Source organism: Mobula birostris, chromosome 7, assembly GCF_030028105.1.
Source record: "Mobula birostris isolate sMobBir1 chromosome 7, sMobBir1.hap1, whole genome shotgun sequence".
NCBI classification, from domain to species: Eukaryota; Metazoa; Chordata; class Chondrichthyes; order Myliobatiformes; family Myliobatidae; genus Mobula; species Mobula birostris.
This window is the reverse complement of record NC_092376.1, coordinates 99,854,668-99,870,635: the sequence shown is the minus strand read 5'-3', so window position 1 is coordinate 99,870,635 and position 15,968 is coordinate 99,854,668. Positions and strand designations below refer to the sequence as shown.

General features: G+C 45.2%; 1 protein-coding gene across 2 annotated transcripts in view; it reads right to left on the bottom strand.

Moving 5' to 3' along the window:
• Positions 1-4,085: 4,085 nt before the first annotated feature.
• Positions 4,086-15,968, bottom strand: part of LOC140200341 (programmed cell death protein 4-like) — a 56,909-nt gene continuing 45,026 nt past the window's right edge. Inside the window, exons 8-11 of one of the 2 annotated variants that reach the window (XM_072263533.1) lie at positions 14,261-14,368; positions 13,215-13,325; positions 8,923-9,062; positions 4,086-4,548 (exon numbers count right to left, since the gene is read on the bottom strand). In XM_072263533.1, coding sequence (XP_072119634.1) covers positions 4,488-4,548; positions 8,923-9,062; positions 13,215-13,325; positions 14,261-14,368 — 420 coding nt within the window. In that variant the 3' untranslated portion in view covers positions 4,086-4,487. The remainder of the gene's footprint in view (positions 4,549-8,922; positions 9,063-13,214; positions 13,326-14,260; positions 14,369-15,968) is intronic. The other variant, XM_072263534.1, reaches the window with a different exon arrangement.

Sequence of the window (15,968 nt, the reverse complement as noted above, 5' to 3'; positions counted from 1 at the left end):
AACCCCGTTCGAGTATCGCTGTCTCCCATCACCCCTCGATGGGACCGTCTTGAGCCCAGGGCTCCCACTGATTCAGCGATATTGGTGTGTTGTAATGATTTTATATGTTCATAGGGGGAAATGTGCGCTGTGTGTTTGATATCCAAACGTTACTTAAAATGTTATGATGCTATTATAAGTGACTTATATAACCATGGCAACCACTTATATTACGGCATGGAAACAGGTGATCTCGCCCCTTCTAGTCCGTGCCGAACGCTACTCTCACCTCGTCCCACCGACCTGCACTCAGCCCATAACCCTCCATTCCTTTCCTGTCCATATACCTATCCAATTTTTCTTTAAATGATAATATCGAATCTGCTTCTGCCACTTCTACTGGAAGTTCGTTCAACACTTCAGGCTCCCCTGATAATTGTCATCGCTATATTCATGCGAGGAAAATATGCGCTGTGTGTTTAATATTAAATTTGTTAGATAAATCCTTTTAGAAACGAAATTGAGTGTATTAGCCACTTATCACCGATATTCCGGTCGTGATTAACACACCGCCGCCGCCGCCACCAACAGAATTGGCAAAAACAATTTTTAAGAGATCGGCACGTAAACGCATGCGCAAGTTACACATGCGCACTGGTGCCCACGCAAGGCTTCATGGTCATTGTAGTCTTTCTCGGGGTAAACCCAACGTATTTGACTGCTACTCTTGTACGTTGGCAACCCTACCCACGCCCCCCCCCCGGTCGGCCGGCCCGCAAGAATATTGTCAATATGAAACCGGTCCGCAGTACGAAAAAGGTTGGGGACCCCTGGTGTAAGTTGAAGGAAGCTGGGATCATCACTGAGTCCAGAAGCCCCTATGTGTCCCCAATAGTAGTGGCCAGGAAGAAGAATGGGAAAGTACGGATGTGTGTGGACTATAGGACTCTGAACAGGCATACCATTCCCTACCAGTATATGGTCCCAAGGATTGAAAACACACTGGCCTGCCTGAGTGGTGCAAAGTGGTTCAGTGTGCTGGACTTGAGGAGTGGATATTATCAGATCCCCATGAGTTAGGCTGACAAAGAGAAGACAGCATTTATATGTCCACTGGGATTCTTCCAGTTCAAAAAAATGCCCCAGGACCTATTGGGAGTCCCCGCGATCTTTCAACGTGTCACAGAGAAAACAGTGGGAGATATGAACTTGAGGTGTTGGTGCATCTGGATGACCTCATAGTATTTTGGTCCACCCAAGAGGACCATGAAGCGAGGCTGCTGAAGGTGCTGGGCCTCCTGAAAACTTTCCCTGAACAGGTGCCATTTCTGCAAGACATCTGTCAACTACATTGGGCACATAGTCTAACAGATGGAGTAGTTGCAGATCTGGCTAAGATAGAGGCAGTGACCACATGGCCAAGGCCCCAGACTGTCAGCGCTTTGCACTTGTTCCTTGGGTACTATCAGAGGTTCGTGAAGGGCTCCGCAAAAGTGAGTCACCCGTTGAACCAGCTACTGTGCGGGGAAGAAAGGGAGGAGGACAAAAGGAGAGGAAGATAAAGAGAATCTTAGCCCTTCGGAGCCTTTTGGAGAGAGGTGACATGCAAAATGTGAAGAGGCCTTTCAGTCACTGAAGGAGCTGCTGACACAGGTGCCTGTGCTGGCTTTTGCAGAACCCCAATTGTCGTATGTACTGCATGCAGATGCCAGCTGAGGGGGCTTAGGGAGTGTCCTGTATCAGGATCAGGGTACCGAGTTAGGACCTGTTGTGTTTGTCAGCCAGAGTCTGTTGCCCTCTGAGAAAAACTATCCCACACACAATTTGGAGTTCCTGGCATTGAAATGGGCTGTAGTGGATAAGTTGAGTGATTACCTCTATGGTGCCAAGTTTGAGGTTAGGACAGACAACAATACCCTAAACTTATATTCTGATCTCGGCGAAACACAGACCATTGGTGGTTGGCAGCGTTGTCTGCCTATGATTTGAGCCTGAAATACCAGCCAGGAAGCAGGACATTGATGCCAATACTTTGTCCTGACATGCTCTTGAAGGGCTGGACAGGGACAAAGAGCGGTAGAGTGTTTCTACCCCAGGAGTGAATGCCATGTGCCAGTTTTCCATCATGGTGAAGGCAGAGGAAAGGCGAGGGCAGGATCGAGCGGTAGATCATTTGGGAGCTTCTGATGACGCCATTCCACAGGCTTACTGTAACCTGACTACTCTGAAGACAAACCAGTTACCGGAATTGAGTTCTGGGGAAGTGGCAGCTGCGCAGAGAGATGACCCGGGTATCGGTACCATTTAGTCAGCGGTCGATGAGGAAGACATGGCTCAGGCAGAGGAGACGAAACATGCTGCAGTGCCTCCATTACTGAGAGAATGGCCCTGGTTGGAGTTGAGGAACCAGATCCTATATCGGATCACATTGCCTCCAGACTGACCTCAGTGTTCTCAGCTGGTTCTGCTAAGAAGTATCTGAGGATTGTGTTGAAGTCACTTCATGATGATTCTGGACATTTGGGGGTTGAAAAGACCAATGGATTGCTCAGAGACCAGCTCTACTGGTCCTGAATGAAGCTGGAGGTCAAAGAATACTGTAAGTCGTTCATTCGATGCATATGGAGGACGACACTGCCTACAAGGGTTATTCCATTGTCCCACTTGCAGAGTGCGGGACCCCTTGACCAGGTGTGTATGGATTTCCTGTCAATAGACCCAGATGCCAGCTACATGGCGAATGTCTTAGTCATCACGGATCACTGCACCAGATATGCACAAGCTTTCCTTACCAAGGATCAGAGGGCATCCACAGAGGCCAAAGTGTTCTGGGAGAAGTATCTCATTTCTAATGGCCTCCCCAGGTGGATAATAGTGATCAGGGATAGAATTTCGAGAGTAGACTCATCCATGAGTTACTGAGCATGCTTGGAGTCGAGACGTTGAGGACTGCGCCCTATTATTCGCAGGGTGATCCCCAGCCCGAGAAGTTTAATCAGACATTGCTAGACATGCTCGGAACCTTGGAGATCAGCAAGAAGAGCAGATGGAGTCAACATATTGGACATCTGATCCACTGCTACAACTGTACACGAAATAAAGCTACCAGGTACTTGCCATATTATCTGATGTTTGGGCCAGAGGCAAGATTGCCCACTGATCTTTGTTTTGGGACTGGCGACAAAGACCTACCTCCTCATGGCGGAAAATGTGGCACGTAGAATGCGGTGGGAGAAGCAGTCAATTGAATGAGAGTATCTGGGGTCCTCTGAGGGGCTAAATCGAGCAACTTGCAAATGAATCTGGAAACCTGTGGTATAAGCTGCTGGTGAAGGCATGTTCCCAGAAAGGATACCTGGCTGTAGTAGCGGGTCTAGGTGAGTACGTGGTCAAAGAGTCAGAGAGCAGCAGAGATCACAGCGGGGAAGCAGTGGGAGGGGGCTTCACTCAACTCCTGTCGAAGGAAAGATTTAAAATTTCTATTGGTGTTTTTCATATTAGAGCAGCCTTTTCATATAGTGTGTAAAATTAGAAAGACAAGGCCCAGCTGTTAGTTTTTGCTTCTATGCACAATCTCCATCAGGCAACTTAATCGATTTGCCAAGAGTAATTTGCTGTGTCAGCAACTGGAAAACTCCACTCTGTGCGGCTGCTGAATCTGGTAGGTGTCAGCAGCTGTTTATTCATCCACCTCTTGTATGCTTTGAAATCCGAAGCCGTGATCTGTAAGAAATTCTTAACTGTTCTCTCCGAATATTTGTAACTTGATTCCAGTTTACACAGAGTTAGCTTAGTGGATGTAATTCAAAAAACTGCAGATACTGAAAATTGGAAATAAAAGCAGAAAATTCAAAAAGCATTCAGAAAGTCAGAACTAACACAGAGAGAAACAAGTTTGTTTCCAATTTACAGTCAAGGTTGAGGAGAGCAAGGTGGGACAAAGGGAATATCTATGAACATGGGAAGAATAAAGTGTAATTAATTTAAGTGGGTGCTTGATGGTACAGCCAAAAGCCCTGGCTCTCTGTCACCTCCATAAATCCTCAAGGCTGATCCAAGCTTCTTGCAACAAAACACCAAGAAAACCACAGACCACCATGATCAAGCAATAGTGTTTTATTTTCAAGAAGGCATTTGGATCATAAATGTTACAGACTGGATTTGTACAGTTGACTATTCTTGACCGCAGTGTGAGAAACACCCAGCGTAAACACTCCACCAAGAAGTACATTCAAAGAGCTTTAAAGTCTCCAGCTGACCCTTCCAAAGATCTGAGCCAAGAGCAAATTGGAGCAGTGGACACAACACCAGCGAGAAGCAAATTCAAAAGCACAAATATAGTAAAGGTTTGGCATTTCTAAAATTACAATAGGCAGGAAGACCAATTAACAGAACCCTACCAGGGTTGCTTCCCCACCTGATAAACCCTGAGACCCCTTCATCTGCAGAACCAAACACAACCCTCGATGAGACTCCCTCCAGCATATCCCATCTGATGTCCAGGCTTGTTACTGGGCTGTGGCAGTAATGCAGTCTCTCGTGTACTCATCCGCAGAGTGCCTGATGTTACTAAAAAAGAGAGTAAATAACCACATGAATCAGATCGAAGAACACTGATGCCTCAGAAACGATGAGGTGCAACAACACCTTGCAATTAAGTGGCACATTCAGCACAGTGGAAACGTTTTCCCAGTACTGCATAGCAAGGTAACGTAACTCCTCTGCCAACAGTACAGCCACTGTGCTAAAAATAACAGGGCACTTTCTCTCAGCAGCTATTTAACAGCAACATTAGAGATTTAAAATAGAAATTACGATAGCCCCTAGGACTGAGATCCTGCAGGTTTGGACAGTTTTTATAGCATGAATACCATCGCAGCCTGTCCCTACTTCTGTGTGAAACCCTCTATGAATACCACCCACAATCATGCTCCACATTGCCAACCCTTGTGCGGGTACAAACATCCCTCTAAGTGGTGAATATTGTGGCCCCTGGTTTGTGTCTCTTTAGGTCCTTCAAGTGGAAACGGCCTCTTCAATCCTTGAATGCCATCACCACATTAAAGATGTCTACAGTCACCCTTCCATTTTCCTCTGCAGGAAAAAATCTGCTCAGACTATCAAGAGGTAGGGCCTGTAGCCCTGCAGCACTCTGAGCCAATCTGTTTCTGTACTTGGGGCTGAACGCTTGTGCACTGGGGTTCAGTCCTCAGTGGAGGTGTGATGGGGGAGAGGCGCACGATTAGACAGAGTAGACAAACGGGCAGGAGAGTACCTCTGCTCTGGCAGCTCCAACCCTCCTGTGTCCCTGTCAACTCTAGACTCAGCTGTTCTAGTAAGGAGATAGGCAACACTCCAATCTGACCATTGCTCCTGTGCTGTCAGATTAGTAACCATTTTCCCAATCTACCAACGGATCAATTTCAAACCAAAATGGAAAAAACCTGTCAGTACTGGAGATCTCAGAGTGCAAGTGCTGGAAATATTGTAGCAGTAACTTGTTTTCTCTCTCTGTATCATAACTTGTTAATTTTGTTGCAAGTCATTGATACATTAAAAGGCTAAGCTCATTTGTATAAAACTCCAGTTAAGCCTATTACTGATTGGAATCCAAGACGAGGAAGTAATCACCTTGTAACCACTCCCATGTGTCACCCTATCACAAATATCCCATTTGTCAACACGCCCCCATCCCATCTGTAACTAGGCTTTTATTCTCTTTTCCCAGTTCTGACAAAACATCTTTGACCTGAAATGTCGATACTACTTTCTGTCGATACTACTTGACCGGTTGAGTGCTTCCAGCATTTTCTGATTTTTGCCTTGCCTTGAAATTTCTCATGAAATTCCTCTGAACCACTCCCTCCCCATCTCTATCACCTTATCCATCCCACACTCTTGATCTCTGGACACCACTAATTTTGTTCTTCTGAGGTTGCCAATTGTCATGACCCTAGCAGATTCAACCATGTGTAGACAGTTCTTTTTCTTTTAATTAATTTTTAAGATAAATTTCTGCAATGCAACGACAAAAAAACAGTAAAAAAAAAGGTTTATACAGTGCAAAATATATCAAATGTAAAGTTCATAACAGTTAAGGAAAAGCACCCATAGTAGAATCGTATAAAGTTAGTTACCACCCCACCCTCTCACTACCCAACTCCAAGCCAACCTTACGATATTTAGAAAAGTTGATCAGAACTTTTATTACCACAGAGCTGTATTTATAAAAAGGTATACTGCCTACTACCTGAGCTATAACATGTTTACACATCAAAAAAAAAATGTAAGTCTTAACTGAAAGAAGCTGGAAGTAAGGGATTTTAATGCAAAAGAAAGGAGGGATAAACCCTTAATCTAAACGGGAATTATGAAAATATTCAAGAAAAGGTCCCCACACCTTTTGAAACTTTATGTCCAAATTAAGAAATGAATAATGAATCTTTTCAAGGTCTAAGCAGGACATAATGTCTCTGAGCCATTGAGTATGAGCGGGTGGGGCAATATCTCTCCACTTAAGAAGGACTGCACGTCTGACAGCGGTTCTTAAATCAGTCCCTGAATTGTCCTGCCCATCTGCTAACCTTCTACCCCAACATGCTGAGCCAGCTTGGGTCCTGTCCTAACATGCAGTGCCACTATTTTTTGTTTACCCTTCATGCAAGCCACCATATAAAGGCAAGTTGCTGTTAATGCATTCACTAAAGCATGGGGCAATCAGCAGCTGGTTTAACCTGTCCAGAAACAAGAGACACCTCAGGCACTGTACATTACTCCTTGCTCATGGTTAAAACTACCATTCCATTCACCATTGTGACTGATGCAGACTTGAGCATCTCCTCTCCATCCCACACTCCCTTCTATCACAAGGACATTCATCCTTGGACATGGAGAACAAAAATTTCTAAATATGGTCTGCAACACTCCATACAACTAGGGCAAGGCATTTTTAATCCCGTACTCCATTGCACTGTAGGGCAACACACCACTTGTTTGCTGGACCTACATGTTAATCAACAGTGATTCACAGTTACAGGGCCAGCAGACTCCCTCTGACCATCAGCACCATTCAATCTTCCACCAGATTGAAAAAAAAACCTGTTTCTTACTTTCCTTTTCTGTTTTTGTCCACAATTTCTGTTTGGCATGTTCCTGCCCACTAGCTTAACCTATCTCCATCTCCCTGGCTGCCCTTGCTGCTACCCTGCTTTGTACCACTAGCAAACTTGGATAAATTACATTTAGTCCCTTCACCCAAACCAGTGGTACAGATGTTCAGTACTGTTGTCAGCACTGATGCCAACATCACCTGCAGCCCAAAAATGACCATTTATTGTCAATACTATCTGTGGTCCATTCACCAATCCATGATACAATTGTGTTTAGTCATCTCATGTGGCCCCTTATCAAAGTTTTTCTGAAAGTCCAAATATCCCTCATTTATTCCATTAATGAGGACCTTTGCCAGTTCAATGCATTTACATTCCTGCTCGCCTTTACATCCAAGTTTTATTGCTGCTCTGCTGACCTCACCTTTTTCCAATCTTCAGCTTAAATGCACTTATTGACAACATAACCTCTTTTCCTTTTATGTTTCTTGATAGCTGTGGCAATTATTTCTGTTGGGCTTTTCATTCTGCCTGGAAAAGAATCACTCACTCACACCTCATCAGCGAGCCTGCTTTATCCACATCTAGGGCCCAGTCCCATTTTCAGAATGAACGAAATTCCTTTTGGTCCCAATGTAAAACTTCACTATATTATGAACTGATCCCCAAAGGCCCTTAACCAGATCATCAATTAACTTTTTTTAATAGCACAACACTAAAACCAAAATAACCTGCTCCCTTGTTGGCTCTTCAATGTCCAGGAAACCAACTTCATGCACTCGCCTTCTCAGCATTATACTTGGTTTTCACAGTCCCTATATAGATCAAAGCTCTGCTGGGGCTATAGTATCACTCTCGATACACACATTTCCCAATTTATATTCTGCCCTGCATTGTTGATGGACAACGCTCTCTGCTCTTTGCTGTTTCTTAGCTCCAGCCACATTGGTTCTGCTTGATTTTACAGTCGCAGACAGATACAAAGTTCAAAGGTCAAATTAAAAGAAACAGGTCACTTAGCTCACCGTCTGCACTGATCGTCAATTTTTCCTTTCTTCTCACTGTTGCTCAACCCACTGAGTTCCTCCAACAGAATGTTTCTTGCTCCAGATTCCAGCGAAGACAGTCTCTTATGTTTCCCATGGGTTTTAGATTCTCTCCACATTCCCATTGACTCTCCTCAGATTCTACCATTCACCCACACACAGCTAAATAACCTACCAACCAGCATGTTTCTGGGATGTAGAAACGGGGAACCCAGTATGCAACCATGCAATCAAGACAATGGGCAAAATCCATACAGTCAGCACCAGGGTCAGAACTGAAATGAGGTCCCTGGAGCTGCATAGTTCAGCTCTCCTAGCTGAACCACTGTCCTGCCCAAAGTTCAGAACAGGCACCCAATCTATCATCCCACTCTTTCATTCTGCAATTTTCCACATGGCCTGTCTGTTCTAAAAGTATACGGGAATATTTATTACATGTTAAATTATGCAACAGCAACTCCATAATGACCATTAGATCATTGTTATTTATTTCTATTTTCGCTGTTAATTCATCCACCTACTTAAAGTTGCAATGTGTAATCAGATAAAATCTTAAAATAGTTAGCATTTCTCCTTGCTCAGACTATGTACTAGTGATAACCCATTCCAGACACTCTCATTACCTAATTCACTTCCCTCAAATTATTGTATTATCTTTTCTAAACTTCAGTTGATCCTACACCCCTGCAGTGAATCACCAACAATTTAGCTCAAGGCCTGATTATTCCATTTGTGAGGTTCTAGCCCGATACAAGTAGAGTCACGGAACTTGAGTTTTGACACAGTACCATGAAGGACACTGCTCCTGGAGTGCTCTGGTGATAACACCTTGCTGATGGCAAAGGTTTACAAAGTCCTTCAGCGTTCTGTAGGAGTTTGGTACATCCAAGCTGATCTCAGGCATGGCTTCAAAGACTCGGTTGAATCCCTGCAGAAAAAGGTGGGGAGAGGGGTGGAAGTAAGGTGCCATGTTCAGCAAGAGATGAATGACACTGCACTTCTGTCGGCTTTGGGAAAACCTCACAACATTGAGTCTGTCATAGACAAGGTCCACCACGCCCACCGACCTCCTCTCCATTGACTCTGCCTATTGCCTCAGGAAATCAGCTAACATAATCAAAGATCCCTCGCACTCTAATTGTTCTCTCTCCCAACCGCTCTCCCATAGGGCATTATATACAAAAGTTTGACAGCATATACCACCAGGCTCAAGGATAGCTTCTATCCCACCGTTATTACATTTTTAAACAGACCTCTCATACTCCAAAAGATAAACCCTTCTAGCTTGTCATGGTCTTGTCTACCTGCACCACACCTTACCCTGTAACACTGTATTCTGTACTTTTTTAATAACCCTGAATATTTGTGTATAGGATTGCATGTCAGGCTGGCAGGCAAACAACTGCTTCTCCCTGTATCTCTGTGCATGACAATAATCAACCAATGCCAATTAATTCCTTGTTAAGTATAGTCACTATTGTAAAGAAGAGGGCGGAGCTGAGTGATGTGAGTGATGATGGTGCTAAATGGCGACTCCTTTGTTTGCACCTTCAGAAACAGCTCACGCACAACACGCTGGAGGAACTCAGCAAGTTGGGCAGCATCCGTGCCTATCCCCTCCCCGCTTCCCCTCCCCCACCTGTTGATCTTTCTCCTTACTGGTTTTTCACCTGGCACCTACCAGCCTTCTCCTTCCCACCTTCCCCCACCTTCTTTATAGGGCCTCTGCCCCTTCCCTCTACAGTCCTGACGAAGCGTTCCGGCCTGAAACGTTAACTGATCGTTTCCACAGATGCTGCCCGACCTGCTGAGTTCCTCCAGCGTGTTGTGCGTGTTGCTTTGACCCCAGCATCTGCAGAGTATTTGGTGTTCAGAAACAGCTCTATTTCTATCTTTGGTATTTCTTTTTTTCCCTTTTAAGGATCTTTTGAAGATCCTCACCTGGAGTTTCACTCTGATTTCGGTTCTTTGCAGAAATGGGACCCGCTCTCAGGGCCTCATGACTGGCCGCTTTTCGACATCCCAAGGACGCAGCCTGGAAGACTAGTGCGCCTTCAGGGTGCCGGATTTTTGTGGATCTAGAGGTGGGCTGATTCAAGGCTGGTGTTGCCACCCGATGCGTCGCGGGAGAACACGCAAGATCGGAAGCAGTGAGCTTGCTGCTGGCGATGTGCCCAGAGACCTGAGCCTTTCTGGGGCCGACTCTCTGGGCACAGAGCTTAGAAAAAGCAACGCAACAGACTTTTAACACCATAAATCAGCAAGTTACTTGTTATGTCTCTGGTCTCGCTGTGAAATGGGGACATCCCTTTTTCCCTTATTCGGGAGAAAGAGAGCCTGAGGTATGTAGAATTACTGGGTGAATGAGTAGTCGTTGGGTACTGCAAATCGGTGTCTTATTGATGCTTTGGTGCATGCTTGAGTGCTCGGTGGGGGGTGCCGATGCTTTTTTTGCTACGGGGGGGTTGTTACCTTGCTGCTGCTTTTGCATGGGAGGGGGTGCTGGGGGGCTTTGGGGTCTGTCATTCGTTCTTTGGGGCAGTCCTCTGTTTTGTGGATGTTTCTGAAGAAAAAGAGTTTCAGGATGTATATTGTATACATTTCTCTGATATTAAATGTACCTATTGAACCTGTTGAAGTAGCTAAACCCGGCAGCACTGCAACCTCCCGTGAACAGCATGCCAGAGGTTATCCGTTTTCATGCTAGCACAGGGGACGTATGATTAAATGGGACCCTGGTCCTCCCCTGCTCCTTTAAACAGTGACATGAATCTATGGCATCAGTTGGGTAGGTACACAGGGCCCAGGCTCACAGACTCATTCAACTCTCTCACTGCAGCTTCAGGAGCTGAAGTCCGTCAACATTTAGACCATAAGATATAGGAGCAGAATTAAGCCAGTTGGCCCATTGAATCTGTTCTGCCATTTTATTATGCCTGATTTTTCATCTCTCTCAACCCATTCTCCTGCCTTCTGCCCTTATAAGCTCTTATAAGTCCAGAACTTATCAAACTCAGCTTTAAATATATCCAATGAGTTGGCTTCCACAGCCTTCAAGGGCAATAAATTCCACAGAATCATTTTCTGGCTACAGAAATTCCTCTTCATCTCTGTTTTAAAGGCGGATCCCTCTAATCTGAGGCTGCACCCTCTGGTCCTAGGCTCCCCCACTATAAGAAACATTCTCTCCACGTCCACTCTATTTAGACCTTTCAATATTCGATAGGTTTCAATGAGATCCCCCAAGTACAGGCCTAGAGCTAATCGCTCCTCATAAATTAACCTTTCATTCCTAAGATCATTCTCGTGAACCTCCTCCGGACCCTCTCCATTGCCAGCAAATCCTTCTTAGATAAGGGGCTCTAAACTGCTCACAATACCCTGTGTATAAAGCCTAAGCATTACATCCTTGTTTTTATATTCTAGTCCTCTTGAAATGAAAGCTAACATTACATTTGTCTTTCTTACCACTGACTCATCCTGCAAATCAACCTTTAGGGAAGCCAGTGCAAGGACTCCCAAGTCCCTTTGCACCTCTGATTTCTGAATTTTCTTCCCATTTACAAAAAAGTCTACATCATCTGCCAATTTATTGCCCATTCTTCTAATCTGTCCAAGTTCTTCTGCAGACTCCTTGCTTCCTCAACACACCTGCCTGTCCATCCACCTTTGAATCATCCACAAACCTGGCCGCAAAGCTGTTAAGTCTGTCATCTGAATCATTGAAATATAATGTGAAAAAAAGTGGTCCAACACCAATCCCCGTGGAACTAGAAAAGGCCCCCTTTATTCCCACTTTTCGCCTCCTACTCGTCAAATTGCTATCCATGTTTGTACCTTTCCTATAATACCATGGGCTCTTATCTAGTTTAATAGTCGCAAGTGTGGCACCTTGTCAAAGGCCTCTGGAAAATCCAAGTAAACAATGTCCATTGACTCTCCTTTGTCTACCCTGCCTGCTATTTTCACAAAGAATTCCAACAAATTTATCAGGCAAGATTTCCCTTTAAGGAAACCATGCTGACTTTGGCTTATTTGATCACGTGCCTCCAAGTACCCCGAAACCTTACCCTTAATAATGGACTCCATCATCTTCCCAACCACTGAAGTCAGGTTAACTGGCCTACAATTCTTGTCTTTTGCCTCTCTTCCTTCTTAAAGAGTGGAGTGACATTTGCAATTTTCCAGTTCACTGAAACCATTGCAAAAAGCTAGTGATTCTTGAAAGATCATTACTAATGCCTCCATAATCTCTTCACCCACGTCTTTTATTCAGGGATTTGGACTCACGTCTAATAGGTGTACCCATATTATAAGAGGATCATTGGTTTCAGCAGAAGAGCAAATTGCTCGACTCCCAGGAGTTGCAGCTCAGAGACCCTGCTTTGCTCAGGAGATCACATTGGTGGCAGACAGCATCCAGGACTGGAAGGGGTTAAGAAGGATTTTAACAGAGTCATGCAGTAACATTGCATGGAAACAGGTCTTTTTGCTCAGCTTAACCATGGTAACCAAAATGCTCATCCAAGCTCATCCCATTTGCCCATGTTTGGCCAATATCCCACTAATCATATCCATGTAGCTGTCCAAGTGTGGTCTAGCCTAGATGAGCTGTTAGGCCAAAACTTGTTTAAAAATATGAATGGAATCTATTTCAATAACAACTCCCAAATAGTAAATGTTGAGAGAATTGTGTACACTGCTCAGTTCACCTCTCCTACAACATGTGTGCACTTCCCACGGCCACGGAAAAGCAGCCAGTATAAACAAAGGCCCCTCCCACCTCAGTCGTTCCCGTCCCCACTCTCTCCCACAGGGCAATAGATACAATCAGGCTCAAAGACAGCTTTCATCCCATTGGTATAAGACTCCTGAATGGACCTCTTATACAGTAAAGATGAATTTGTGATCTCCCCATCTACCTCATCTTGGTGCTTGCACCGTATTGTCTACCTATACCATATTTCCACTGTATTTTCAATTCTCTTATTGCTTTTCCTTTTGAAAAATCAAAAGGTGATTTAATTTCCTCTGTTCCTGCGTTCTTACATTAAGATTGGCTTGGCTTTACCAAACTCACCCGGTTCATCTGATCAAGAGTTACAAAGCCAGATTCCCAGAAACTCTTCAGGAGATTTACAATTAGATTTGAGGCGTTGACATCCATGGATTCAAGAGCCATCACCACGGCCTGCAGGAAAGCACAGGTTAGTGGAGGTCTAGGGACAACACGAAGACCACGGCTCAGACGGAACAGCAACAACGTGTGAGAATGGTAGGGGCGAGGGTGGACCGGGTGAGATCAGGTCATTACGAAAGTGAAACAAACCTGAAGGAGGCAGGGAAAAGAGTGGGGTGTAGGAACAAGGCAGCAGCAGGTGGAAGGGTAGAAGACAGGAGAGAGAAAGGGGTGAGGGGAAAGTTAAGACGCAAGAACTTCAGGGGGTTTAAATGGGGAAGGAGCAGAATAGTTACCTGAAGTTACCAGAAATAAAATTGTAAACTTTGTAGATCTTAGTGATGGGTCTAATGGATCTACTTTGAGGCAGTTTCTCTAGACAGAGGTCAGGGGTCAGTGTGGAGTGGAAAGGTTAGGGTCCTCTTTGGGGGCTGATTGAAGATGTTTTTCAAAGAGGTCATCTAAACTGGGTTTGGATTCCTCTGCACAGAGGAGAAAACGTCATGAGCACCATAAATGGGAGCTTGAAGAGAATGGCTGTTTCACTTAGGAGTGCTGGGTCCTTGGAATGATGAGAAGGAAACCAGGTGAAAGGACAAGTGTTGCATCTTTATGGCTGTCTCGGAAAATGCCAGAGAAGGGGAGAGGTGGACAGAGATGGAAAAGGAGATTGTCCGAAGTTTGGAAGTAACCATCTCTTTGGAATGCAGGAAGATTATTATTACCTGGAATGGCTTCTGTTCCTGAACAAATTCAGGTCACCAACAGCTTCACCTGTCCTTTTTCAAGGTGTCAGCAAAGGCAGAACATTCTGACTACCCAAGGACAAAGTGTAGAGGCAGTAAGAGGGGAGAGTCCAGAGGTGGCACTGGCTGTTGCTGATCTTCTGATTCACATGCACATAGACCTAGAAGCTCAAAGGAAGGAGAGGAGGGAATGACAGGTACCTCATAGACCAGCTCATGGTGGAAGTGAGGCACCTCTAGGTTCTGCAGGCAGAGCTCAGCTTCAGCTGTGTCCATAGACAGGAGGTATTCCTTCAGCAGGAGATTCATCTGGTGAAGAGTTCAAGGAGTTAATTCTTGTGCTTGCCCCCTGCTGTGGTCAGTGCTACAGCACAGCTCTTCCTGCACGCACATGGGAACCCGGGGAAGAGGAAGAGACGGTGTAAAGTTTCACTGTGTATGGTATAGGTCTGTGGTGGGCTGGGTCAACAGTGCAAGAGCACTGATACAGTGAACTGAATAGAACATAGAACAGTTAGCAGCCGATCAAACCCTTTGGGCCCACCATGTTGTGCTCAACTAATTAAGCTAATTAGTTTACCACAATCCCTTCTGCTTGCACGTAGTCCATACCCCTCCATTCTCTGCATTTTCACATGCCTGTCCAAGAGCCTCTCAAATAGCTCTATTATCCTTGCTTTTACCACCATCCCTGGCAACACATTCCAGGCACCCACCACTTCTGTGTTGCCCCACACATCACCTTGGCACTTTCATTCTTTCACCTTCAACGTATGCCCTCTAGTATTAGAAATGTCAACCCTGGGAAAAAGATATCAGCTGTATACTCTACCCAAGTAACACTCACAACACAGCAGGTCGGGCAGCATCCGTGGAAACGATCAGTTAATATTTTGGGCCAGAACCCTTCGTCAGGACTGAAGAGGGAAGAGGCAGAGGTCACAAGGGCCTCTGCCCTTCCCTCTACACCCTCCCCCCACCTTCTTTATAGGGCCTCTGCCCCTTCCCTCTACAGTCCTGACGAAGGGTTCCGGCCTGAAACGTCCACTCATCATTTCCACGACTGCTGCCCAACCTGCTGAGTTCTTCCAGCGTGTTGTAAGTGTTGCTTTGACTCCAGCATCTGCAGATTATTTTGTGTTTACTCTACCCAAGTCTCTTATCATCTTATAAATCCCAGGTTTTCCCTCATCCTCCGCTCTTCCAGAGAAAACAACACAAGTATGTCCAATCTTGCCCCCTAAATCCCCAGGCAGCAGTCTGGTAAATCTTTTTGCATCTTCTTGAAAGCCACATCCTTCCAACCAGAGCTAAGTGCAATACTCCAGATGCAACCGAACCAGAGCTTTATAAAGCTGCAAGATAACCTCTGGATTCTTGAACTCAGTGCCTCTGCTAATAAAGGCAAGTATGACATGTGCTTATTTTCCCCACCCTATTGACTTCCCCACTCTACCAAAGGAGGTGTAAGGCCCTCCTTCCCTCCACTAGCCTGCAGGTTACCCTGGGGCAAGGTGAAGCACCTGCTTAGCCCCCACCTCCTCAGTCACATAAAGCCACAGGAGCAGGTGGTGGATGGTCGTATGAGCAGCTGGTGCATATCATGTCCTGGTTTTGTGAGCACTGATGCCAGGCAGACAATCTCTGAAGAGTATTGATAAAGGCTTGGGTCACTTGTCTCGTAAAGGCACTACCCAGAAGAAGGCAATGGTAAACCACTTCAATAGAAAAATTTGCCAAGAACAATCATGGTCACGGAAAGATTATGATCGCCTATGTCACATGACATGGCACATAATGAATGACTTTAAAGGAAAAAACTGGAGAGGGAGAGGGTAAAGTTTTCAAAGTGTAAAACTTGGAAATTAAAGGTGCAACTTGCATGTTATCCAGGTATTGGCTAGTTACT